The sequence below is a fragment of the Malaclemys terrapin genome, chromosome 19 (genome assembly GCF_027887155.1).
Source record: "Malaclemys terrapin pileata isolate rMalTer1 chromosome 19, rMalTer1.hap1, whole genome shotgun sequence".
Taxonomy (NCBI): Eukaryota; Metazoa; Chordata; order Testudines; family Emydidae; genus Malaclemys; species Malaclemys terrapin.
The window spans coordinates 18,502,451-18,529,435 of record NC_071523.1 but is presented as its reverse complement, the minus strand read 5'-3'; the positions used below and the strand labels follow the sequence as shown (position 1 = coordinate 18,529,435).

General features: G+C 43.3%; 1 protein-coding gene across 2 annotated transcripts in view; it reads left to right on the top strand.

Annotated features, from left to right (window-relative positions):
• Positions 1-26,985, top strand: part of MMEL1 (membrane metalloendopeptidase like 1) — a 72,031-nt gene that overhangs the window by 12,762 nt on the left and 32,284 nt on the right. The window contains exons 1-7 of one of the 2 annotated variants that reach the window (XM_054009218.1): positions 6,591-7,191; positions 7,325-7,488; positions 19,949-20,008; positions 21,523-21,684; positions 23,015-23,095; positions 24,757-24,852; positions 26,297-26,415. In XM_054009218.1, the coding sequence (XP_053865193.1) occupies positions 7,142-7,191; positions 7,325-7,488; positions 19,949-20,008; positions 21,523-21,684; positions 23,015-23,095; positions 24,757-24,852; positions 26,297-26,415 (732 nt within the window). In that variant the 5' untranslated portion in view covers positions 6,591-7,141. Of the gene's footprint in view, positions 1-6,590; positions 7,192-7,324; positions 7,489-19,948; positions 20,009-21,522; positions 21,685-23,014; positions 23,096-24,756; positions 24,853-26,296; positions 26,416-26,985 lie in introns of those variants that run through there. The other variant, XM_054009219.1, reaches the window with a different exon arrangement.

Here is a 26,985-nt window from a genome sequence, read left to right as displayed (position 1 = left end):
ACACATTCTTTCAAAGCAGCACCATGCAGGCTACAAACCCCTGGTCATTTCACATGCCTTTCCACTGAAATAGCCCTGGAAATAATTTATAGAATAGGACAAAAAATAAAATTTCCAGTCGGTGAAAACTTTAACCGGCATGACAATTTCTAGAAAAGAAAAATCTGACAGAATTTTTCCTTAACAACTTTTAAACAGTTATTTGATTTTACAGGTTCAATTGCAGATAGTGAACTAGACTAGGAGTCAGATGACCAGAGTTCTAGTATAGGCTCCACCAATGACCTTCTCTGTAACCTTGGACAAGTTGCATCAGGTATCCATGCCTCAGTTTCCCCATCTGTAAAAATGGGAGAATGATACTTGCCTTCTTTCATCAAGTGCTTTGAGATCTATGGGTGCTGTATAAGAGCTAAGTGCTACTCTTGGATTGCTATTCCTGGTGACTTTTAAAATGCTCACAGGTGGCATCATCATATCCTCTTTGCCATAAAGGCCACCTGGTGATATTGATGCATTGTCAGAGACCAAAATAAGTCCTTTCTTTCAGAAGCAATGAACAGAACAGGGACATCATGGCCCTGTTGGAGAACTGTCAGAATGACTGATTACCCTGTGCTAATAACCACACAGATGTTGCTCAAGATCAACAGAATTAATGATTCTGCAAAAGTGTCCTTTACAGTTTCTGAGCCCTCTCCTGATACAGAAGAAAAAGGATGCTTGCTCTCTCTCTCTTTTTTTTTTTTTTTTTAAAGAAAACAATTGAATATCTTGGTTATCAGATTCCCCATCGTGAATAGAAACAACTAATAAAAATCAAGAGACAGGCTGTCTTAAATCAAAATCAGGGCGCACCATAGGCACACCATATTGACACCTCTGTACCTGTTAATTAAGTCTTCCTTGATTCATCTCATTGCTAACATCAAGTCAAACTCCTAAGGCAAACTGAGCTGTATTCTGTCCTAATCAAAAGGTGCAAATAACCATAATAAGGTCCGTTCTTACTAGTGCAAATCTTAAATGTGTGTGTGTGTGTGTGTGTGTGTAGAGCTATTGAAGATACATATATTTAAGTTCTCTCTCACACATAATATATATCTATTAAGAGCCTAATTCTGCTCTCGGATATATGCTCCAACTGCCATTGATTAACCATAGTTCTGTGTGCCTGTGTGTAGGGGAGAATTTGTCCATAGATGTGTAAAGCAGTGGGGGGAAATCATATTTTTGTTTTCATTCCTACTGAATTTCTTCTCATAAACCAGCTTGAATCTAAAGGTACAGAGTCTTCTTAAGGATCATCAGTATTAGTTTAGCCATTTGCTGCCCGTATTATCTGTATTTGCTTCAGTCAAATTACAGGTTCTTTCGCTGATGAATTAAGAATGATGACTCATTTTATTGGGTAAGATATATTTTAGCTCTATCCCTTCTGTGGTTCTTACCTGTTCTCTGCATACACTGTTCTGTTCAAATGTCTGTGTCCGCAGAAAGGGTCTTTGGTGGGTTGTTCACTCATTTGCCATAGATCTGTCAGACTCTGAGAAATGTCAGGCTGGAAGGGACCTCGAGAGGTCATCAGGTCCAGCCCCCGTACTGAGACGGGACTAAGTAAACCCAGACCACCCCTGACAGGGGTTTGTCCAGCCTGTTTTCTAATGATAGGCATCCCATGACCTCGCTGGGAAGCCTGTTCCAGAGCATAACTATCCTTAGAGTTAGAAAGTTTTTCCTAAATCTCCCTTGCTGCAAATTAAACCCATTATTTCTTATCCTAGGTCTGGTCTATACTACCCGCCTGAATCGGCGGGTAGAAATCGACCTCTCGGGGATCGATTTATCGCGTCCCGTCGGGACGCGACAATCGATCCCCGAATCGGCGCTCTAACTCCACCAGCGGAGGTGGTAGTAAGCGCCGCCGACAAGAAGCGGCAGAAGTCGATTTTGCCGCCGTCCTCACAACGGGGTAAGTCGGCTGCAATACGTCGAATTCAGCTACGCTATTCACGTAGCTGAATTTGCGTATCTTAAATTGACTCCCCGCTGTAGTGTAGATGTACCCCTACTGTCATGGGCCCTGGGGAACAATTGATCCCCATCCTGTTTATAACAGCGCTTAACAGATTTGAAGACTGTTATCCGGCCTCTCATCCTCCAGTCGTCTTCTCTCAAGACTAAACATGTCCAGTTTCTTTAACCTGTCCTCACAGGTCAGGTTTTCTAACCCCTTCATCATTCGTGGTGCTCTCCTCTGGACACTCTCCAATTTATCCACATCTTTCCTAACCCGGTGCCCAGAATTGGACGCGGGGTTGCAGCTTAGGCTTCAGTAAAGCAACTAGAGGGGGACAACTACTTCCCGTGACCTACATACAAGACGCCTGTTAATTCACCCCAGAATATTACCTTGTTTTTTTTTTTTTTTTGCAATCTTATCACATTGTTCACTCATATTTAATTTGTGATCCACTCTGACCCCTGGATCTTTTTCAGCAGTAGGACCATCTAGCCAGGTACCGCCCATTTTGTAGTTGTGCATTTGATTTTTCCTTCCTAAGTGAAGTACTTTGCACTTGTCTTATTAAATTTGATTTTGTTGATCTCAGACCAATTCTCTAATTTGTCAAAGTCATTTTTAATTCTAATCCTGTCCTCCAAAGTGCTTTCAACCCCTCCCAGCTCGGTGTCATCCACAAATTTTATACACATACTCTTCATGCATATATATTTTTTTATTACAGCCCTAATTTAAATAACCCTCAGCATTTGTTTTGTCATACAATGAACCTTAAACAAGGTTAACTAATATAAATGCACATGCAGAAATGAAAAATAAGTATGAAAACTAAGTTTTTCTTGAAAAGTACCCTTAGGACAGAATCAGCACACACAGTGGTTGCCATTAAGTCAACAGCCAGATTGGTTTGAGAAAAGAAGTAAGGGTAGTTTGATATTTCCTACATTTCTCTATAGGAAATACTGCAAACAGGCAGGTAACGTTATATAGTTCACTAAGACACTTGCAAGCTTGTATTGTAGATGTTCCCCATCCAGGGACTGACCAAGAATGGCCTCTTTAGCTACTAAGATCTGACTAGATAATCACACTACGGGGCTAGGGCTACAAGATAATTCTAAAAAAAGGGTCATATTTATAGACCCACAAAGTAACCCAATCACTAATTGTGAGAATTTTAATCTGGGGAAAGTGTGGCAGGTTGACAGGAAACTGCAGAATTTTTCCTTGAATGTTGCAAAAATGTCATCTGAAACAAAGCTGGTGACTAAATCTCTTTATAGGTCATTCCTGGGATAGACTTGCAACATCGTGGCCCCACGCCAGCCTGCTCCCATTGAAGTCAATGGCAAAATTCCTATGGACTTCATTCAATGAGAGTGGGAGCCATAATAACAAAGTATTTTGCCTGTAGGGAAATGGGATGAGCTTTTTCTCAGCCCTTCTGGCATGTGCATCCACCATTGAGATTCAGGAAAAAAATCCCTGAAAGCACCCCAGCTTCATACCAGTAGGAGGAAAAGGCAGGCAGAATGCTCTTTATGACTGAAGTTTTCTGAGAAGGATACCGGAAACCTTTCTAAGAAGATCTCAGTAGCTATGTCAGATGAGTCTCAGTCAGTACTAACCTCTGAAACAGCTATAGTGTAAAAGTCTGTATTCTCCCTGTCTCCTCACACAACAATATGGGACATTCAATGAAACTGAAAAGTGGCAAATTCAAAACGGATTTAAAAAAAACCCACTTTCCCACACAATGCATAATCATACTGTGGAACTCATTGCCACTGGATGCCACCAAGGCCAAAAACTTAACAAAACTCAAAATGGGATTGCACATTTATATGGATATCAGAAATACCCAGAATTGGAATCATGATTGCTAACAAAAAATTTGATAGGGGTATAAAACCCTGTGGTTTTAGAATGTAAGACAATGTAAGTGATCCCTATGTTTCCATGTACAGCTTGGACCAAAAAACTTCCATCTGTAGAATGGTGGGAGAATGTCCCGCATTCAAGTGAGAGCTGCTCCATGCATGACTACACGGCACCATACTTGATCAGGGCCTTGACTCCCAGTGAAGCCAATAAGAGTTAAAGACACTCAGCACCTTATAGGATTGGGGCCTGTGGGTCACATCCTATCATTCTGATCCAAGACTCTCTCGAGCAAAATGTCCATTGACCCCTTCTCTTAAGGATCCATTAAAAAATATCCCAAAGGCCTCCAGGATAAATTTTCTTTCATCTTCAATAGCTCTTCTTCTCGGCCCCCACGTTTCACTAGCTGCTTTGGTGGTAACTTGACACTTGTCACTCAGTCAGAGAATTGTGGATACGCTGAGCACATTTAGCCATTTGAAAGCTGTAACGGAGGGAGGGGAGGGGGACTGGACTGTGAACAACTGTCACCATGGCAAAAACTTTGTAAGTGTGGCCATTGTGGCCGGACCAGCCTGACTACCGGCCTTCTACAGAGCTACTCCCTGGGCCCTGATCCAGCAAAGCACTTGAGCACGTGATTAATTTGAAACAAGTGGGTGGTTTTGGCAGTGCCAATCTATTTAGCGTGGAAGACACCCAGAAACTACAGGAAGGGGTGGCACTAGAGGATGGGAAGGGTCAGATTCTGCCCCTTAAGTTGACTAGTACTGTACTACCCAGGTGATACCATTGATAAGGGACCGTTCAGAATGAGCAAAGAGATCGCAATCTGGCCCTAAACTAGATCAGCCCAGTGACTTCAATGGGACTATTCATGGGCTTACACTCTGCTGAGCATATGATCTTACTACGGGTGCCTGCAGCCTCGTCAGCATGCTGTCTGCACTGTAAAATGGTAAGGAAAAAATCACCATAAAGCTATGAAATTGTATTGTAAATCAGCTCCTTGACCCTGAATCTTTTGCCCAGGTTCAAGACGCACTCACTGGCAGCAGCAGCACACTTGAAAGTGGAGTTAGAATGAACAAAAGCTATTGACGCGGGGAGGGTTTTAAACTGATGACTGTGGGTTTGTTTCCAGTTAAAAACACAATTCAAAAGGGGATGATGTTGATGGGATTTGCAACTCATCACCTCCAGGAGTGACAGCAGACACCCCTGAAAATGTCCCAACTCAGGTCACCTGGACTCCAGTCTCTGCACTGGCTTGCCCTTGATGCAGGGTCCAGTCTGGGTTTTTGCCCCAATATTCAAAGCCTGTTGCCATCTGGGACCCTGAAGAAAGACGCCGTCAGCGAGACACGAGAGAGCTAGGTTCAATTCCCTGCTCTGCCAGAGACTTCCTGTATGATTTTGGACAAGTCACTTAAAGACAGATTTTTAAAGATATTTAAGCACCTAACTTCCATCCATGTAATGATTTCTTTAAGTCTATGGTAATGGTGCCTTAGTAGATAGACCTGCCCTGCCAGTTATGTTCTGCTGGAACAATGAAACCGTTGACCATGCAGGGAAAGCTTGCGTGTGAGGGAGACAAGCGTTTCACTAGAGCTAGGCTATGGAACTGCCTGCCACAAGAAATACAAGACCACTTCTTGAGAACTACCTCCAAAACTCATTGCTTCAGCTTGGTTTCCCTCCGTAAGTTGTCCTCACATACATAGACATCCAGGATCCGGAAGTGGGTTGGGTTTCCAAACAGCCCCGTGTGTGTGCGTATCTGTCTGTCTGTCTGAAAAAGAGAGACGGGGAAGCAGCTAAGAAACACCACTGAAGCAATCAGAGAAGACAGCAGGAAGCCAAGGACAGCCACAGAAGCACTTGTAGCATGACCCTGGCCTGAGAGAAGGCAAAGAGAATGCTTTTGGGGGCAGAGTGCTGGAAAAAGGGGCTTGAAATATTGAACAAGGACACTGCCTCCAGTTTCATTCCTGCTGTGTTGAGGGAAACGGGACTTTGTGCATCCTTTGTAAATGAAGAGGATTGCAGCAAAGCAATATCTGACTCCATCCTCAATTTCTTCTTCTAACGGAAACAATTGGCAAGAGCCCAAATATTGGCTATCCCCTAGGGTCAAAAGGGGCAACAATCCCAAGATTAGCATAGTATTAACCGTGGCAATGATCCGCAGCGCATCCTTGCCTCCACAAGCAAATCAGCCTACAGAAAACACCAACGCCCCCCGCCCCTCATTTACACCGTCCCAATGTCAGCTCTAGACATTATAGTTGCCAATTTAAAAAACGGAGGGGAAACCACATGCCCAACCTGCTCTCTTCTTAGCCCTCCTTCTTCCTTCTGCCACCCCTCCATCCTTCCAAAGGCAGCATGAGTGAGGAATTCTCTGCACTTCAGTACAGGGGTGCTGGCACAATGTGTATAGTGGGGGTGCTGAGAGCCGTTGAACCAAACTGTAAACCCTGTGTATAATGGAAACCCCTTCAAGCCCGGGGGTGCGGCAGCCCCCACAGCACCCCTAGTTCCAGCACCTATGCTTCAGTATATAAATAAACCCAGCTGCGGAGGAAAAGGCAAGCCGATCCCTAGACAGCAAGAAGAAACTTAGCAGAGTCTGCAGCAGACACTGTATCTCTGGCTGCTTGCACGCACTGTTCAGTGCACAGCCTTCAATTTTTCTCTGCAACGCAAACCCTCCTCCCCCTGCTGCTCAGGGTCATTTGCTGGAAGCTCGGAGCAGCACACGGCTGAGCTCAGAAGTTTGGGAATGGATCTGGGAAGACTGAGGAGCTGGAGGTCGGAAGCCCTCACAAACCAGCAGGCTGGCACATATTCTGGGGTGGTTTTGAATTCCAAAGCTCTCTGCTCTGCGAGGGAAAAAGCCAGCCCAGCAAACGCACTGATACCTGGAGGCATCTCTTTTGGATTCAGCTTCTTTTAGCAAAGCCTAGCAGCGCTGCCTGACTCCCCCCGGGGAAAGTTCTTTGAGAAGGTCCTGAGAGCAGCAAGACACTGGTCGAAGGCGTGGAGGGGCGAGTCACTCACTCGCCTTCCCCTTTGGGGGCAAGGGAGTTGACCAAATTGATCATGAGACTCTTCTTACACCTCCCAGGGAGGGCTTCTTAGGACACTGCCCCACCAGGAGAACTGGGGCTGTGGAGGGAAGCCCCCACCCGCACACACTGAGCGCAGTCAGTTCTGTAGGCGTTGGAGATGGAGAATGAAGTTGGGAAATCTGTGGACAATCAAATGGATAAGTACATGTAATCATTAAGTATTTGATTTCCCTCCTGCCCTTCCCTGTCCCCTCTTGGCTGAGCAGTCATGGATTTTGCCAACCTGGTAAGTTGCCTGGTGCTATTAATTTCTGATCCTCCTTCACCCCTCCTGTTTCAGAGTTACAATAATGGGGAAATCAGAAAGTCAAATGGATATTGTGGAAAAATCGACAAAATCTGGGAAGAAATCCTGGAGCTTTGTGATCATCGGTCTGTCTGTCCTGCTGCTGCTCATGACCTGTGCGGTGGTCGCCCTGGTGATCCTGTATGCCAACAGTAGAGGTAAGAAACCTGCCGCTCTCTCCCTTCTCCCAGCCCCTTCTTCATTAATACACCTATAAGAGTCTTTTCTGCAGCACTAAATCAAAAAATGGGCGAGAAGGTGCAAGCACCTCTGTCTGGGAGACTTTGTTTTCATTCTCTCTGCCTTGCTGTGGGCTCATTAACAGAGATGTTTATCTTCAGACACCTGCTTTTCTGTACGACTATGCGATGCAAGTGGCTTCGATCATTCGGACTGAATCCAAAATCTAGCAAATTTGATTTGACAAAGATCAAAACAAAATATGTCACAGTCTTCACTGGGCAAAACGTGTATGCGACACGCTCTGTGTGTGTGTTTCTGGAGGAAGCGTGTGCGTAAATTCTAACACTTGGTATTTTTGTGTATTTGTAGAAGCCTGAGAGTCTAATTCCTTTTAGGCAGAAGTTTGAAAGCAACAGCTGCCTACCAGAGCCACCTGGGGCGTTGTTTATTTCAGTGTAAAAGCTGCTTTGAAAAACGCTAGCAAAGAGAAGTAACATAAATAAGGGCACACAGGGCCATTTGAAATGTAGGTGAGATGCAGTTCAGTGACTTCCATGTGAACATTTTGCCAGGGTGTATGTTGCCTACATGTATTAAATGGAAAGTGTCCCCATAATAACATGTTTTTCACTGGCACCTCAATTGTAAAACAATTTTTCTTAAGTGTTCCTTTAAGCAATGCAGGCAGGATTTGTAGCAGCACCTGCATCCTGTTTGTCACTTCCCTGAATACCTCTTGATTTCAAAGCTTTGTTGAGATACTTGAGAATGAAATAAATGAATTCTAATGTCAACACTAAAGCAAGGCAGGGTTTCTTCTCTATATATTGTATCTGCATTGCCTACCTGCAGTGAATTGCTTTCTAAGGCACTCATAAGTACTCCAACACTGCCTGTTTCCAAATAGCAATTCATGTAAAAGGCTCCTTTTGTTGTTGCTTGTACTCTTCTGCCACTAGCAAATGAATGTTATCAGCATTTGTTACAATTCCGGACAAAACCCCTGAGCGTTTGACACTCATCACGCTCAGCAGAAAGTTTCTCATATTTAATCTGTTACCCCTGGAGATGTGAGAAAAAATAACACAGGCTTCGTGTGCTCCTGAGAACTGAAATTCCATTTCAAGGGGAGGCTCTAGTGTCTTTAAATACTGAGTTGGAGCAGGATTCGGATGCTTGGCTCCATAAAGAGTTTGCCAGATCTGTTTGGCAGTTTGCTTTGCCTGTGGGGCTCCTCTGTTCCAGGTTCAAATGAAGTAAAAACTCAGCGGAGAGGGACAACCGGGACAGCTTGCAGCTGGAGAAATCTTTGGCCCCCTCACAAGGGTCACTGGAAAGGCTTTCACCAAATGCAGAGCAGTCTGGGTTGGTAAATCTCTCCTAGAATATACGTTAACAAGAGGGCAGCAGGCGTTGCTCAGATCTGGGCTCCAGCGTTGTAACTCCCAGTAACACAGCAACGGGGAAATGCCATTTGGACAGAATGTTCAGGATGGGAGCAAGAACTTTTGCGTTGTGTTTATTTATTTTATTTTAATTACACACGAGTGTTAAGGTTGGAAATGGGAACGGGGTCCTGGATTTCTAATTAAAAGCTGGGTGGGTACACAGATTCGCAGCTACAGCCAAATACAGTCTTCATCAAAATGACACTTCCCTGGAAATGCTTCTTACAGAAAATGCTATTTAGCCAGCTGAACATTAATAGGCTCGTACGTCCTTTTTCCTCTCATTGTTCCATAGTCATGTTGAAAACATTGCAGCTTACACAGCCGTGTGACAACACTGTTTTGGACCAGTGCTGACAAATCTTTTCCTAAGAGATCTGAGGGATTTTTGACCTCTAAAGAAGCCTTTTATATCCCCAATGCCAGGTCTAAATAAGTCCAAAAGCAAAGGAAAGAGACAACTGCTGAATGATCTTGGGAGGAGGGTAGACAGGGAGGAAGACAAAGGTGAAGGGATGTACTTTTGATCTGAATATGCCAGAGTCCTTTACATGGTTTCCCCCATTCATTACCTTCCCAAAGGATCAGCCTCAGGGACATTTCCCAAATAGCCTGAGAGTTATTAGCACAACCCCAAAAATTCCAGCCCTGCATCACACAGACTTTGGTCCCAAAAGCACCTTAGCACTGATCCTACCATAATAGAGTATGTCAAGCCATAGTCAACCTTTATAAAAACACTGATGAATGCTATTTAAATGAAATTCTCCCACTATTGCCAACCGTTTGGAAAAATTTGCTTGCTGGTTTCAGAGCCTTTAGGGTTCTCGCAGGTAATAGTTGCAAGATTTTCTCCACAACCCTAAGGGTTAACATTATTATTATTATTGTTTTATTTATTCATTGTAGTGTAGTAGCAGCTAGGAGCCCTAGCCACAGATGAGCACCCTATTGTGCTAGGTGCTGTACAAACAGAACTAAAGGACAGTCTCTTCCCCATAAAGCTTAGAAACTTAATTTTGTTTTTTTGTTTTTAATGAAAGCTGAGATTCTCAGACAATCATGTGCCTCCAGGTGCTGGGACTTTAACAAAAACACTATCACAAGCTCCACAATGAAATCATGAGAGCGAGCCATGCTCTTCACCTTTCATACTGGAGTGAATGTGGAGGAAGCGGAGTTACATGGATGTAAAACCAATCCAAATGAGAGGAGGGTCAGGTCTAGAATGATAGAAGGTGGATGAATATTCACCATCTGCTAATTCTTGCTTGAAATTTATAAATTCATTTCCATCAGCCAGGCCCAAAGATAGCTTGTGTTTGCGTCTTAAGTGATATTCACCTGTCAAAGCCTGGTAAGTTGCATCACTTAACTCCCATTTAAAACAGAGTGATCCAGCACTGTCTGCAGATAGGTGAATTGCAAAGGGCCCAAGTTTTATCCACCTGAATTTGCCATGGAGAAATAATTTCAAAAACATAGGCACACATATCCATGGAAAACTAATTTTAGATTTGTACGCACAGGTATTTGTGTCATAAGTGCTTGCAAAGTCATCCAATAAGGTTCCAGAAATAATCCCAATGGGACTTGTTTGACCAATCACAACTGACCAACGCACCATGTATATAGAATAGCCAACCGTTGCTTAGAGCAGCCTACAATCAAACTATCGATTTTTAAATATTTGCAAATAGCAAAGCAAAACTTGCAAATAATAATAATAATAAATTGAGTGGCGTGTACAAAGAGAGGAAATGGACATCCGGGACAGATATTCCCAGCAGAAAAGAAGCTAACTTCAGTGGATAAATTATGTGTTGCAAGTGAATTGCTCAGCTTTAAGAGCTGCACAGCCAATCTGCAGTGTTGACAACACTTCTGCGGATGAGAACTGTGTGGGAAACAAATCCAGTTAAGATGCTGATAGGTGAGTGTCACTGGGGCCTGCCAAACAACAACTGTGGATCTAATTGCTTTAAGAGGTGCCATCCTCTCGGGGGAGGGATAGCTCAGTGGTTTGAGCATTGGCCTGCTAAACCCAGGGTTGTGAGTTCAATCCTTGAGGGGGCCACTTGGGGATCTGGGGCAAAATCAGTAGTTGGTCCTGCTAGTGAAGGCAGGGGGCTGGACTCGATGACCTTTCAAGGTCCCTTCCAGTTCTAGGATATGGGATATCTCCATTAATTTCTATTTCTAAATTTCTATCCTCAGCCATCTGTAGTCCCTGAAGAAAGGGGGGAGGGAGAACACTCAGGCAAAAGAAAAAATCAAAAACAAAAAAGCCACAGCACAAGGCCCGAGTAGGCTTTGAACATATGACTGTGTCATTTGCTGGGTTCTCATCTTCTGAAAAGAAAGCTCAAAAAGGGAATGAAGCGCAAAGCCTGCCTGCATTCCGAAAATTTCCAACAACCCACTGCTCAGCACAATCATTGTGCTGCGCTGACACGCTTGTGCTAAACAAGTCTAAAGACCCATTTATAAGTTCCTATGGTTCGTTACTGACTATGTTAAGCATGAAGCCCAGTCCAGGGCCTGCTCGAAAGCTCACCTAAGACAATGGGATTCTTTTCATTGACTCCACTGGGCTTTGGGGTCAGGTTCCTATTGAACTTTGACATGTCTCCAGTAAACAGCAGACCTTTGAATCTATAATAGCTTTTACCCCAATGACACTGAACTTCCCTCTCTCCCTTTGGGCCAGATCCTCAGCCGGTATAAACCAGTGTTGCTCTGTTGAAATTTGGTCACTTGAGTTGGCTTTTTGATGGAACTACCCCAGAGCTACTCAGGCACGGACTTACTGCTCACCAGTGGGGCTACGGGAGTCACAGCTAGAGCTGGGTGGCCTTAGTTCAGTGAATAGTAAATTTGACTAAAAAATGCATTTTTCGAGGCACTGAAACTATTCACAAATTCGGGTCAAATAGTTTCAGCGGAAGTGTTGAACTGTTTCAGAAACGTTGATTGGAAACGACATTTCGCTTTGAAGCGTCTTTTCAAAATGACGTTTCGTTCAACCCAAATGAAATGTTTTTGTTTTCTGTCTCTATGAGAAAAAGCAAAAGAAACTCCACTGCAGCCACCAAACCAAACATTTACTTATGCGCTCGGCTCTATTCACAGCATCACCAATAATCCAGTTTTTCCCCATTGCAATGCACTAGCCTTAACGTTAGTGTCATAAACATTGGCTCATGCATTATTCACCCCATTGTGATTTTTATACTTGGACATTTCCAAGTGCAGCCATCTAAATCTAGCTAGACGTTTGTTTTGGTTTGGTTTTGGAGCTTCACGGAAAATGTATTAACCCATGAGTTACCCCTGCCCCATCATACCAGTAAGTCACATCAGGCTGTGCATTAGCAGCCTACCGGTAGATATCAGGCATTTGTATTTAGCAGTTTTCATCAGAGGATATCAAATTAAGAATCTTCATCTAAGTCTTTGGTTACAGTTCACACAAGTGTCACCATCCTTTCCCTCAAATTACACCAAGGGGAAGATCTATCTCCTATGATAAAATAGGATTTTTCCTTTTTGGCAAAGCAAGGCTGGAAAATGTCGTACACGCGGCTTTGCAGGGTAGACAGAGTGTGTACATTTCCCACTGGTGGTGGTGTTTTCAAGCAAACTCATGTGAGGTTCAGGAAAAGAACAATGACAAAGCATTCTGCAAAGCATTATTCGGCTTAGTCTGCAAAGCCCCATTGAGCATATTGTGGAGTAAGTGCAGGCGGCATTGGTCATATCACATAAAGCATCAACTCTGCTTGTTTTTGCCAGGAATTATACAGAGGCATAATTGAGATAATTGAAGGGGAAACAAAAGCACCACTTTTGGAAGTAAGCTGAGCACCCTTCACAGGCCATTTTTAATGATCCACTTCGGTGGCAAAGTTTTAGAACTCCACATATCCTACAGAGGTTTCAAAATAGACCTGACGTCTCTCCTTCACCCAGCTCAATTACGCTTTAATCATAGGGGCCATTTTCTGGTGCTTTGGAGTTAGATACTTGCTGATAGAGGTTTAGTTCCAGCCTTTGAGCGAAGTCATTTTCAGGGCACGGTCGGGAAAAATGCTTTGCTGATAACTGCTATTTGGTGCAATCTGGTCCATGAGAAATGATGGAAGAAAATATGGTGGCCAGTCTTTTGGGGAATTATCTATCAGTCTGTCTTAGGGTTCTATCCTACTGCCCGTCACCCTCGCATGTGAGCACCTTCTACGTGAAATCAGATGCAATAGCGAAGTCCTAGCTGATGGTATGGGGTCTTTGGCCCTTCTCCTTTTCGGGGTCTAAATTCTGTCCAGGATAGTGGTAGTGTTTTGATTGTTTTAAAAAAACATTTATTACTATTTTTGGTTGGTTGGTTGGTTGGTTGGGATTGAGTGGTCAAAGAGGCTGTCAATGTAGTGACTGTCATTCTTATGCTGGAAAGGCATTTCGAAGAGGAAAGCTTTGGGGCATTTTCTAAGGATGGTCAGACTCTGGATTCATCTGATCTCCTCTGGAAGTGTGTTCCATAGCTAAATCCCCTCAAACAAGAACACTTTGTCCCTAGTTTTCAGATGCTGCACCTTGTGCTTTGTGATCGGCCTTGTCCCAGAAGAGCACAGCTATCCCAGTGGTTTATAGATTGAAATTCACTCTTTGATGTAGCTGGGGCTTGAGCCATTAGTGGCTTTGAAAACTATGAACTAATCTAAATAAGAGGCAGGCTCAAGCTACAAATTTTCAATCCTGGTCATTTAGCTCCATAGCTGAGATTTATCATGTTATGAAGATGCAGTAGGAGCTTTTTCAAAATGGGGATCTGGGTTCCGATCCCGTCCCAATTCCCAGAGGCACCTACACACATCTCCCATCTGAAGCTAGTTGTTTATCCAAGCCCTGGGGTTAGATTTTAGTAGGGTTGCTGAGCAACACCAGGACTAGTCAGTTAGAGGTTGGTAAACAGGTGCCAGGTGCCAACTGAAAAGAAATAATTGATCTGAAAAAATACATATATCTTAGTCCTGGCATAGGGTCCAAACCTGCCAAGGGCTAAGCCCCCTCTAACCGCTGTTGGCTGCAGGATCCGTCAACTTGATTCGAAGAAACTATGATTCAAGCATAAAAGTGATCAGACAGTAGATGGAGAATCCAGATAACATTGGTATAATCAAGAAAGGACAAGTTTTTGCCAACCCTCTTGTGGTGGATGTGCAACTGCTAAATAAAATGTGATTGGATAAAAAGAAGAGGCACAATAAGCCAATGTGACTGCAATTATAATACCTAGCTCTTACATGGTGTTTTTCATCCATAGATCTCAAAATACTTTACAAAGAAGATCAGGATAATTATCCCCAATGTACAGATGGGGAAACTGAGGGCATAGAGACATGCCATGACTTGCCCAAGAATCACTCAGGCCAGTGGCACAGCCAAGAATAGAACCCAGATCTCCTTAGGCCCTGTCCCGTATTCTATCCACTTGGCATCACTGCCTTAGTTCTGCCATGTGTGGATTCAGACATGAACTATCGAAGACACATGTCATGTAAACAATGTAGGATGACTAGAAGCCCAACTCATGCAAACGAGCATTGCTTTGCTTGTCTCAGAACAAGAAGTAGTGATGGCGTTTCTTTGAGACGGCGAAGATGAAAGATGGTAGCAATAAAGAAGACAGCCCCAACAAATCTTCAAATACCATTGAGTCATGTATATAACTCTTGCCTTTCATCCTAGAGAGATAGCCAGGGGAAATGCTCCCTTTGAGTGTGTAACAGGTCGCTGAAATGTTATCCGGCTGTTCAATGTGATTAGCAGTGTAGGTGGCATCAGGCTCAGAAGCAGGAGAGCGTGGAGCTCAGGGGCCAATCGAGGGGAGGAGCGCTTGTGAAGGCAACACTGTATTTAAATGGGCAGCTGATATTTGGGCCAGGACACGTCTCTCTTTCTAACTCACTCTCTTTTCTAGTCCACTTAAATGCTTCTATTCTTTCTCATGAGAGAATATTCTGCAACCTAATGCACTTACCGTTAGGGAATGTGTCTAGATATTCAACCTGTGTTCCCCTTAGGAGACACACAAAACAAATCATTGTCCCGATTCAGGTCTACACCCTTCAGATGTTTGGAGACGATTATTATCTATCCCAATTCAGTATTATTTGTTCACATTTAATTGAAGCGCCTGTGAAATCAATTTACACCAGCTGATGATGAGGTGTATTTAGTTCTTGTCATCTTTCCTAACCATGAGCCTGTCTGTTCCCCAGTGAGAGGCAGGGACCTGTGTAAACACTAGAGTAAAACTGGAGAGATCTGTGTTCAGCTCTGCCCAGACCTCCTATATGGCCCTGGGCCAGTCACTAAATCTCTAGGTGCATAAGGTCACTAGCTGTAAAAAAAAAAAAAAAAGAAGGCCTGGTAATTATTCCATTCGCCGATCTGTCTTGTTTATTTAGGTTCTAAGCTCTTTGGGGCCTGTAAGTGTTCAAATACTTTAACATGCCAGAGACATTCCTGCATAGGTTTTTTTCCTTTCAGGATGGCAAGTTATAACTATTAGCCCAGTGGAGATATTTTATCATACATGCTGCTCTGTCCACAGGTAGGTGAGAAGAGACTGACAGATGCAGCAGACAGAGAGGGGCGTGGGTACGTGGGGCTGGGACACACAGGTTAGCACGTTTGGGCACTCTTGGAATGGAGTGAGACGAAAGGGTTAGTGCCTTCCGTTTAAAAGTCTTCGTTAGATAACTGTAGCATTTTACGACTCAAATCCTGGTGCCAGCAAGACGGTCCCACCCATTTGGACAGCTAGGAAAGTATGAATCACAGCAGCTTTGGAGTAGCGTTGAATTGCTCTTGAACCTCAAAGCGTTCCTTGAACACAGCGGGGGTTTCCAATCAAAGCCAAGGTCATAAGAGGGCCTCACTAAAACGAAGACTCTCAACCGTTTCTTTTCTTTGATCATAGTCATTTTGCAGCGTGTGTCGCACCAGCAATTGTGCATGGCTGGAATGGGCTGGATAAAGAATGTTTGTGTGTGTGTCTCTCTCTCTGAACCTCAGTGATGTTCAGGTCACTTCGAGGATGCACCCAACTACAACTGCGGGAGGAAGGACAAGCTTGTGGTTAAGGGCTCGGACCCAGCACAATGGAAGCTGAAGCTGAATGAAAACAAAACATTTCAAATTTCCCCACAAGATAAAATTCCCCCAAAAAAGTTTCATTTTGGGTCAATTGAAACATTTTGTTTAGATAAAATCAAAATGTTTCCTTCCGATGCTGACTTTTTTCTAATTTCATACATTAGAAAATACATAACATTTAAATAATTAAAACAAAAAGTCATTTCACACCAGAAAATTGAAACATTCCATTCCAAAAAGTTCAAAATGGAATATTTCCACCACACCAAAATGCTTCTTTTCCAATGTTTCTTTCCAAACAAAATGTCATTGAAATGGATACTTTTCCACCAAAGGTTTTGCTTCCAACAAATCAGCATTTTCAGACAGAAAAATGTTCCACTGGAAATTTTCTAATAAGAGGTAGCAGGTTCACTGGGTGGACCTGTTAGAAATGAAGTGGAGAAACAAAATCACAAAACTCTTGTCTTTCATCTTGGGTCCCAGTTAAGAAAATGAAAAAGATTTTTAGGAGATACCATCCTATTTCCAGCAGTCCAGATTTTATGTTGACTGTTACTGGAGAAGAAAACACTGAGTAATGAAACTGCTCTGTCCTTGCCAGACATATTTTACCTGCCAATGTACTAAATGAATCTCAGGCTGAAGTGACTCTCTCATTCTAATTAATCCATCCACACCCCTATGCTGTGGATGTAAAAATCAAATGCCTGATTCTCCTGAGTACCTGAGAATTTTTTTGTCCGTGTTTTACCTACCGCAGTTTATTTATAGCAGCAAGAAAAAAAAATTCCTCTCTGCTTTAATTCCATTTGCGTTCTTTCCCAATTATAATTCCCAGTTTGGGCTTCCTCTGCTGTTTGTGTTAGCTTTCGTTAGCCCACTGCAGGTAACTGTGTGTTCATGAAGAGATCAAAGGCAGGGGCCTCTTTCCTGAACAAGAAAGATCAGTGTGTGCACACAAATGGAAACATCTGAGGAGCAATTTGGAAAGTGGCATATCTGGCACTGGCTGCTGTCGGAAGACAGGACACTGGGCTAGCTGGACCTTTGATCAGACCCAGTGTGGCCACTCTTATGTTCTTATTACAGAAATCAAAACGTCCGCTCATGAGCTGAAAGTTGAGGAATATCTGATTTGTGCCAGATTTCCATCAAATTTTTCCCCCACCCTCTGTTATTTATGTTATACATAGTTCTTTGATTGTCTCAAATGTGATTATAATTACTTGGTGTTCTATCCCTCCCAGAGGGGTTGCCTGGTCAAAATACGGTCTTCAAATGGTATCATTTTAAACAAGCCCAAACAGAAGAGAGAAAACACCTGCTAATGCAATGTGTTTATCAGACATTTTATAGGTCACTTGCAGTGAGTGCTTTTGAAGAGCTCAACTGAAAAAACATAGCCACATATTGTGTCTAATGGTAACACTTTGCTCTCTCAAAGCACCTTTTTCTGGGGGTCATAGAACAAGCTATGAACATCAATTAAGTCTTACAAGCCCCTGTGAAGTAGGTCTGAAGTTACCTATATTCTGCAGAAGGAGAAACTGAAAGGTTGGGTAATTTGCCCTGTAAATTGTACAATGTGAAGTTCTTTCACCCCAAGCAGATGACTGATTCTAGGCTTGGGCACCACTTAAACCCTCCAGGGTGGAGCTCAGATAGCGTATAGGCATTCTGCTCTCCTTCTGCACAGGGGTGAATTTCTCCTAGAGTCAATAGTGAAACCAGGAATAGAATCTAGGGACCTGATTCTCCCAGTGATACACGTTACTCCCACGGAATTCAATGGAAGTCCTACACATCCCACATTAAGAGGCTAATTCCCCTCTGCAATGTGTCACCATTTATATCAGTGCAAAGCATGTATAAAATGCCACTTCTCAGACCTCAGACTGGCCATGTTGTACAGTGGTACACCCACTGTGCTCTCCCTTTGCAGTGGTGTAAAATTATCTCAGGCAGTGAAGAAACAGGCCCAACAAAAGTGGGGTCCCCGGGATACTGACTAGAACAGTGTAAAATACACACATTTCTGGGGTGTGACTATTGTGCTTTTTCCTCTTCCTCTCCTCTGCCCATCTCCTATTCCCCCCTTTATCTGCGATTTCGGTATGCCAATATTTGCATCCCCATGAATGTTCATGCCTTTGATACATAAACTGCTTGTCCGCATTAAAAAGGGTTTGTTTTTTAGCTCAAAAAGTTATGCAGTTTAGGAACATTTTTCACAAAAATGGGCCTATTTTCAAGTTTGTACAATGTGCAAAAACCTTGAATTTTGGGTAGTTTTGTATGTTGTCAGAAATACTTTAATCACCTCCGGTCCAGATTCCCAGTCCCCGGTCTAATTACTACACCCTAATTTGTGCAGTTTTTCTAACACAGATTTCTACACACACACTCCCACTTGGTTTAGCCCTGAATGTTACATTCCCAATCACAGGGGTGCTGTTGATGTTGCTTCCACTGATGAACTTCAAAGCACTCTTTTCCTCCCCACTGTTCTACGTCTACCTGAATTACTTTACCAGGGTCTGCTCTTGTCAAACACTTGTATTCAGCTTGGATCGATTTGCTCAATATCTCTGCGCTAGAAACATTGCTGCACAGGAGAACCACGTTTAAGCCACTTGGAAAGTGATTTTTTTTTTCCCCAGTGAGGGCTCAGTGATCCTTTGCTTAACAGAAAGCAGCCAAGCACAAATCAGACTGAAATTATGCCAGGGAAAAGCATAGGCATAAAGCAGACCACATCCAAACATTCCTGAACAAGCCTGGGGGATTTAGGGAGCAGGCCAAACTCTGTAAAATCCCAAACAATCCCAAACTCGGGGGGAAGTTTGGAACTAGATCCCAGCTTTGTGGCCTGGGCCTATTCCTGCTTATAAAATTTATGACTAACGACAAGAATGTCCTTCACTAACATAGCACCTTCCTTTAGCAGACGCTCTCAGAGCAATTTACAAACACTAATGAAGAAAGCTTCACAGCATCCCTGTAAAATAAGTGCGGTAATGCCCATTTTACAGATAGGAAAACTGAGATACAAAGAGATCAACTGACTGGCCAAGCGCAAGGACTATGCTCCACTAAAGCCACATTTCTGCCTAACTTTGAGGGCTTACTCGGGCCCTGAGTGGTGCCTAGGTCTGGTGCTTCTGGGCCAGGTCTGCACTGGGGTAAGTTTCACCAAAAGAGAGCGAACAGCAGAATAGAAAAAAAGAGCCCAGGAGAAGTCCTGCTTATAGCACGCTAGAAGCATCTGGTTCCACTTGGCTTTCAAAGCCACAGTTATTCTGAGAGAGGTTTTCATTGGGACAAAATACCATCGCTAGATTCCAGGTTTCACAATGGTTTTGAGCCGCAACCCTGAATTATAGGAAAAAGTACAACAAGGTGCTTTGTGCCATGAGCAGCTTCATAGGAAGCACAGAAAGTGACATCCAACTTTCAGTAGCTATTGTGTGTTTTATCATAAACGATTGTATTGTAGAGACTACGGAGTGGATTAGCCTGGGAATTGATCTAGTCTCTCAGCTCCTTCAAATGAGCTGAGGTGTTCTGGCAGGACAGCCTGAGTGAAGCTTTCATTGTAGCTGCCCTCACTGCACCTATTCTTCAGATAAACAAAGGTCTGTCATCCTGGCATCTTTCCCTGGCACTAGAATTCACTTACTTTAAAATTAAAAAAAAAAAAAAGAGCCCGGGTCATTACATATGAGCTTGGAATGAAGTCGAGCAGCTATTGAGTGTCAGCGGTGCTCTGCTCTTCCTTACATAAATGAATAATGGCATCATGTGGTTTTATTCTCCCCCACAGATATGCAGTATGGCACCAATTCAGACACCATATGCACTACTCCTGGATGTGTTACAGCAGGTAATAATTCTTCATCTGTATCCTGTCTGCAGAGGAGTCATGTCAGATGTAGGAACTGCCCCCACCTCTCACCCCAAGACCAGTAATAGACTGTCCTTTAAACGGAAAGGAAAAGATGATTGAAATGATGCTCAGGAGCTGAAAGGAATGAATGTTCCCGTTTGGCTGCATTAATAATACTAGCATTGCCGATTTGAATCATGGGTGAGATTTTCAAAAGCACCCTAGTGATTTTGGAACACAAGTCCCATTGACTTCAATGGGACCTTTGCACCTAAGTCACTTAGGCAGAATGAGACTTGAGCTGTTAAGTAAGGGGCTTTTGAAAATCCCACCCTTTGTCTGAAACGGAGCAATCCTGCTGCACCTTACCTAGCATTGACCAGCCAGGTAAGCAACTACTTGTTCATTCTCATCAGACTCATTCAAACTAAGAAAACAACATAAAAGGGAAAAAAATTCTCCTGGGATCCCCACTCTCAATGGTGGTTTTGTATGTGGAATCAGGGCAGACTTTGCAATAGAAATTTGCCTTGTTGATAAGAGACCAGATCTGCTGCGTGGACTGAAGAATAATTTTTCCCAAAGCTCCCTGCACATATCAGCATTCAAGGGTTCCATGCCTCAGTTTTCCCATCGATAAAATAACGATACTTCTTTTATGCTGTGCTTTGAGATCTATGGATGAAACGCACTATGTAATAGCTACATGGTATTGTTATTGTATTAGTATTAGTATCTGCAGGTGACACTAATAGGGAGAAGTCTGGCACTCCTTAGAGCAGGGGAAAATTACCGTTGGGAGTCAACGGACTTAGGCAGGAGGTTGCAGGCTGAGTGACTTTAACCACCTAATAAAAAGCACAGCAGCCCCTATAATAATAAATAAAATATGAAGATATCCCCTCTCCTAGAGCTGGAAGGGACCCTGAAAGGTCACTGAGTCCAGCCCCCTGCCTTCACTAGCAGGACCAAGTACTGATTTTGCCCCAGATCCTTAAGGGGTCCCCTCAAGGATTGAACTCATAACCCTGGGTTTAGCAGGCCAATGCTCAAACCACTGAGCTATCCTGCCCAGCCCAGCCCAATATTCTGCTCATAGGTCTGATTTCCCTTCTCACTCTCCGTCAGAATGTGGCATTGTCACCATGGGGGACTACCACTGGCAGCCAGTCAAAGCCCTCCTGAAGGGATTTGCCAGGGTGGAAGTTTGCCCTGTGCAGATGGCTGGTTTAAAGTCCTGCACACCACTGGGTCCTTGCATTGAGGGTTTAAATGGACGGGACATGGTGCTTAGGGCTTTTTGCAGTCTCACTGCACCGGAGTGACTCTTATCCCAGATGAGTAGTATGAAGATGCAAGATCTGTTCTGCAGAGCACCTTCTTGGGAAACATACCTGTGTACTTGCTCAGGGAGGGAACCGAGCAGTGACCCCTCCCTGAATAATCTCAGAGCGTTATATGCAGCTTGGACATCCTATGCAACTCAAAGATCTGGTTTTTGTGAAACACAGCTGCTAGAATACTTCAGAACATGGATCCAACGACTGAGCCTTGCACGGACTTCTATCAGTACGCGTGTGGGGGCTGGCTGAACCGGCACGTCATCCCAGAAACCAGTTCCAGATACAGCATCTTTGACATCCTGAGAGATGAACTGGAGATCATCCTGAAAGGTATGACTGGGACAGGGTTACAGCATGTATGCAAAATAGCGAGACTGAGCATCAGAACTTTGAACTAAAGACATATCCGGCCCCCCCGGAAGTGGTAGCCAACACAATTAAATCCACATTAAACCAATACATTCACGCCCCTACCCCAAAAAATATCGTTGCCAGCATGGTCTGTAAAACCACGAAAGAGGGTCTGGAAGTAATTCCCAGTCATGGCTTCCTCAACAAAAGCTAGAGCAAAATTCATAAATCAACATCATTCCATTCAAGTCAATGGCACGACATTGATTCATCCCACCACAGGATCTGATCCGGACTCTTGAAAAAAGCCAGGCGTCTCAGGCCAGGTCTCGACTTTACAGTTTTTGCCAGTACAGTAATGACAGTTAGGGGTGTGATTTCTAACTATATTTTGATACCAGCCAAAGCCCTCGTGTAGATGCACTTATACGGGCAAAAAAATTCTTTTGGCAGGATAGCTTATTTCATTTAGCGAACTGGTATAAACTATGCCGGCCAAAGCACTCCTTTGCCAGGATATTAGTAGCTGAATTACGGAGCAACTAAGAGCCCTAGTCTTGGAGCAGGATCCATCGTGCACGGTGCTATACAAACACAGAACACAAAGATGGTCCCTGCTCCAAAAAGCTCACAGTCTAACCTGTGTCTAGGACGGTTTGTCTGACTAGCTCTACCAGCAAAACTTCTCTAGTGCTAGATCTGAGTGCGGGATGGGTGCAGAGGTGGTGACATGGAGATTTCTCACCACCACTGATTTTTTTTTAAATAAAGAAAAGTTGACCTATGTCATGTTTTTTCCACAATGGTGAGCATGATAAAGCCAGCCTTTGCCAACAGCTACCACACCACGATTACTGACATACCACAGTTGTGTTTTTGTCATTGGTTCTATTTGTGTTAACAGCTGGCAACTGTATGTTAAAAAAAAAATCAGCATGAGTTGCAGTGAAATGCTAAGTAATGAACACTCTGGTACCTGCAGTACCCGATCTCTTGTCTAGGCCTTTCCCCTCCCACCCCTCAACACACAAACACTGAAAGGGTGGCCCTGATCCCACCGAAATCGATTGGAGTTGTGACATTGACTTCAGCGGGAGCAGGAGAGGCCATGTGGGTGGGTGGGTGGGTGTGTCCCCTTCACAACCTCCGCCTTCCTGTACAATAGTTCCAGGACAGAGCACTCATTTCATGGTCAATGGAGCCAGTGGATGCTGATTGTTGCTGGCATTCCTGCACTACCACTGATTCAGATGATGAGAAAGAGGCTACCCGGGGGCACCGTCTCACTGCAGTGGTTTCATCCCTCCAGGTGTGCTGGAGTCTCCGGAGCAGGGTGATCGAGAAGCCTTTCGGAAAGCTAAAATGCTTTACACTTCCTGCATGAATGAGAGTAAGTTTCCTCTTCTGCTGCTGCTATACTTGTGAAAGTAACAAACCCACCGCTCTGGCAAAACCTTCCCACCAACGTGTCTCTCTCCCTCTCTCAGGATCTCCCCTGAAAAACCTGCCTCTCTGCAGGTAGATGACTTGAGCGCACAAAGCTTTAGGGTGTGCACTCTGGGATATGGCACGTTAGGTAATAGGTTACCCCACCTCTATATGAAGAGCCTGCCTTTCTGAACACAAGCATCCAGCCATTAGTCTTATCCCATGTTCTCCTAGGACCCAATACAAGTCCCACACTGAAGTCAATGGAAGTCTTCCTGTTGGCTTCAGCAAGAGTTTGGCCAGTTCCCTGGTATATTCAGGAATGGCAGCTCCAAGGAGCATGTCCCCCAAGAGTCATCTACAAAATCAACTGTTGGGCAAACTCTACAGAACTCCCATGCTCCAAAAATGATGGCACTTAAATGCCAGGAAGCAGCGTTATATGATGAGGATTTTTGTTCTCGTAATCAGAGTAACAAATAACTTCTAGTAGTTCTGAAAGCAAAGGAGAATGTTTCTAAAACATCTGAAGAAAATCCAGCAAACCCCTTTTTTGAGTTACATGTGGACAGTGCAAGATTTAGGATGCTTCTAAATGTTATTTCCTGGCTTTAAATTATTTGAGTTTTGTACATGACGCGATGGGTGACTAAACTCTTGTCACTTAGCAACTCCATGTGGTTTTTTAAATGAAACTTGCTTTGCTTTTGAAGTCATTTACAAGCATAACAAAATGTGATTAAGGCACAGAGTGATGATTTCTAAACCACCTCAGGCACATGTACATAAAGAAAGTCAGCATTTAGGAGCCTAAGAGTCTTTGAAGGTCAATGAAATATAAGCTCTTAGAAAAATTATGCAGTAACAGCCAAAAGCACTAGTTTCTGATAGTGATACTATGTTATTATTAGTTAATTTTTATATTGTGGAATTGCTGACAGGCCTCAGTCAGGGACCAGGCTCAATACTGGAATGTTATAAGGGACACAGAGTGGAAAATCCACCTACAGTGAATGACTTGGTCATAATTCTGTGTAATTCTGAAGAACTCTTATCCTTGGATAAGAACTTCTGATTTGTACAGAGAAACACCTCAGCCTCCAGCTTTGTGTGTGCATTGCCCAGGCATTATAATGTTCTACAAAGGTGAGGACTGAAGCAGTGCAAAAGCTTATCAAACAAATCAGGGGGCCAAGAGACCAGGCTGAGGTTTCAGACACCTACCCTCCCTTCTCATAGGCGTCACAGTTACACTAATAGCTTTGCACAGAATTCATCAGTTTCACAAGTCAAAACCCACCCAACAAAATATCAGAGGATTGGGGTTTGTTTGAACCCCAGAATGAGTTACAAAACACCCCCCAAATCGCTAACTCTTTCACCCTGTGAACGGAACCTTTCATGTTCAAAGAGTTCTTGTTAGGATAGTCTTACTGCCCAGTGGAGTTGAAAGATGACACCACGATGTGTAACCCCATCCAGGTTCACAGGGGACTTTTAGAATCTGCCTCCCCTATTGCAAGTTTCAGCTGCTTAGTTTAATCTAAATTTTCATCCATTTTTCTTCGTTTCTAGTGAATCAGAAACAGGACTTTACATTTATTTCCTCTCCTTCCTCCTCAGGCTTCATAGAGCAGCGAGATTCATTGCCCCTGTTAGAGGTTTTAGCTATGGTTGGAGATTGGCCAGTGGCTTCGGCAGATTGGAATATCACCAAAGGTAATAGTGTGTGCTCAGAGAGCTCTACATTGTCAGGTTAGGGTAATTTATCTTCCTAAAGAGGCTGATGTCATTGCATCACATCTCCACTGAGGCTTTCCTTAACGAAGTTCTGAGAGACATTCTCACATCATTTAGAATACATCAATCTGCATAAACAAGGCGGCCTGGATTTAATGCCTGCAATCAAAGATTTCAGAACCCTGTTTTATAGACACAGATAATTTTTTGCAATAAATCATCCAAGTAAAGGGCAGATGATATAACTTTTTTAATTGATAAAAGGTGCACAATTATAAAACCTCAAGACACAGGCACAAAATTTGAAAGTAAAAACCCCATTGTTTTTATAACTTTTAGATGCAAGTTTCCAAGGTGCACACACCCATGCAGAAATTGTGCTCCTATATTTTCGTATGCAACTAGCATAATTAGCTCTTGAAGCACCACAGGCTAAGTAAGCAACAAGACGGTGATTTGTAGCAGAGGTGTGTAATTGCATATACATTTTTGCATGCACATATTTTTGACATTTAGTTACCAAAGTGGTAGTTGCTTTACAAATGCTATAGATGTGAACCTCCCTTTTATTAAACAAAGCAGATCTGTCATCAGAAACATGAAAAAAGAACAGATCTATTTAGATACCACGGTGATGGGCATGTTAAAAATGCCTGGGCAGGTAGATAACTAGCTCCTGGTGTGATCTATGGTTTATATGCCCCAGTGTGGGAGTTTAAAAAGCATTCCACATTAGCCGAACTCTGCTCCCATTGGAGTCAATGGATTACATCAATGATTGGCTTCCCTGGAAGCAGAATTAGACCAACGCAGGTAGCTTTTGAAAATCCCACTCCTAATCTCCAAATTGGCCATTAAGAAATGTCCATTCCTTTTATTTCGTCTTGCCCCTGCTCCTGTAAGACCCTCCCATCCAGGAGGTGCAAGGTAAAAACCCTCCTTTTCTTTCTTGTGCTTCCTTAAAACTCATCTCTTCCACAAAGCCCACCAGCATTGACCCCCAGTTTAGAGCAACCGTCTCAGTTCTGTCCAGCAAAACCCAGGCAAGACACTAAAAGAGGGACATCAGCTGGGTCACTTAAGTGCCTTGTGCGTCTGAACTGTTTTGTCTGCATATCTAAACATTCTGCTTGGAGCAAGAATTGGGTTTTCCTGTGGCTGTGTGCTTTGTACAAGGTAGAACTGTCCAGCACTTACACTAATAAAAAGAATGATGAATAATCAGTTACAAATAGAGACATCCCTCTGGGATCACTTTGTTCATCCACTCCCAGCCAGTGCAGGATTGTTCCCTACAAAATATTCTCAAGTGCTCTGTCCAGTCTGATTTTAAATTACTTAAGCAATAGGCTTACAATATATGAAACTTAATTACTCGATGCATATCAATAAATAATGCATATTTTTCCTTTTATTCCCCCAGAGCCAAATTGGAGCATGGAAGAAAAACTCTCCACACTAAACTCCAGATTTAACAAACGAGTCTTCATTGATATGTTTGTATGGAATGATGACCGGGATTCCAGCAGACATATCATTTATGTAAGAAAAATAATCGGGAACTACAGCTCCATAAGTCCCAATACTCCAGATTCACAATGGGTCACAACTTGTATCGCATTTAGACATGCTTTCCATAAGCACTGATTTGTATTGGTGGGCATTCAGAACATGGGGGGAAATGTGCATGCTAAAAAAACCCTACAAATCTATTCATGGAACCCCAAACAGTATCAAATACATCTTGAGGCAGATCCTATACTGATTTACACCCACTGGGCCATTGTAGAGTATTGTGACTTACCCGGCAGGGTTCAATAAATGGCATGAAACTCTACTGCGGATATCCAATAAACGTAGCTAGTCCATATAGAGCTATGAATATCGTTAGTCTCATATCCTTTATTGTTACATGTGAAATCTAGCCCTGGACTGGGCAACATCTTCTCTGGCAGGTTACTTTATTTTGGTCTTTCAGAAGTCTCAGTGGTCACTGAAAAAATCTTGCCTTATAGCCCAGGATAAGTATCCATCCGATACTACCCTAGAAAGTAAGAGTCAGATCTTAGTCCCATGCTTGGACCTCTGAGGATTGGAAGTAGACGTTCTGGC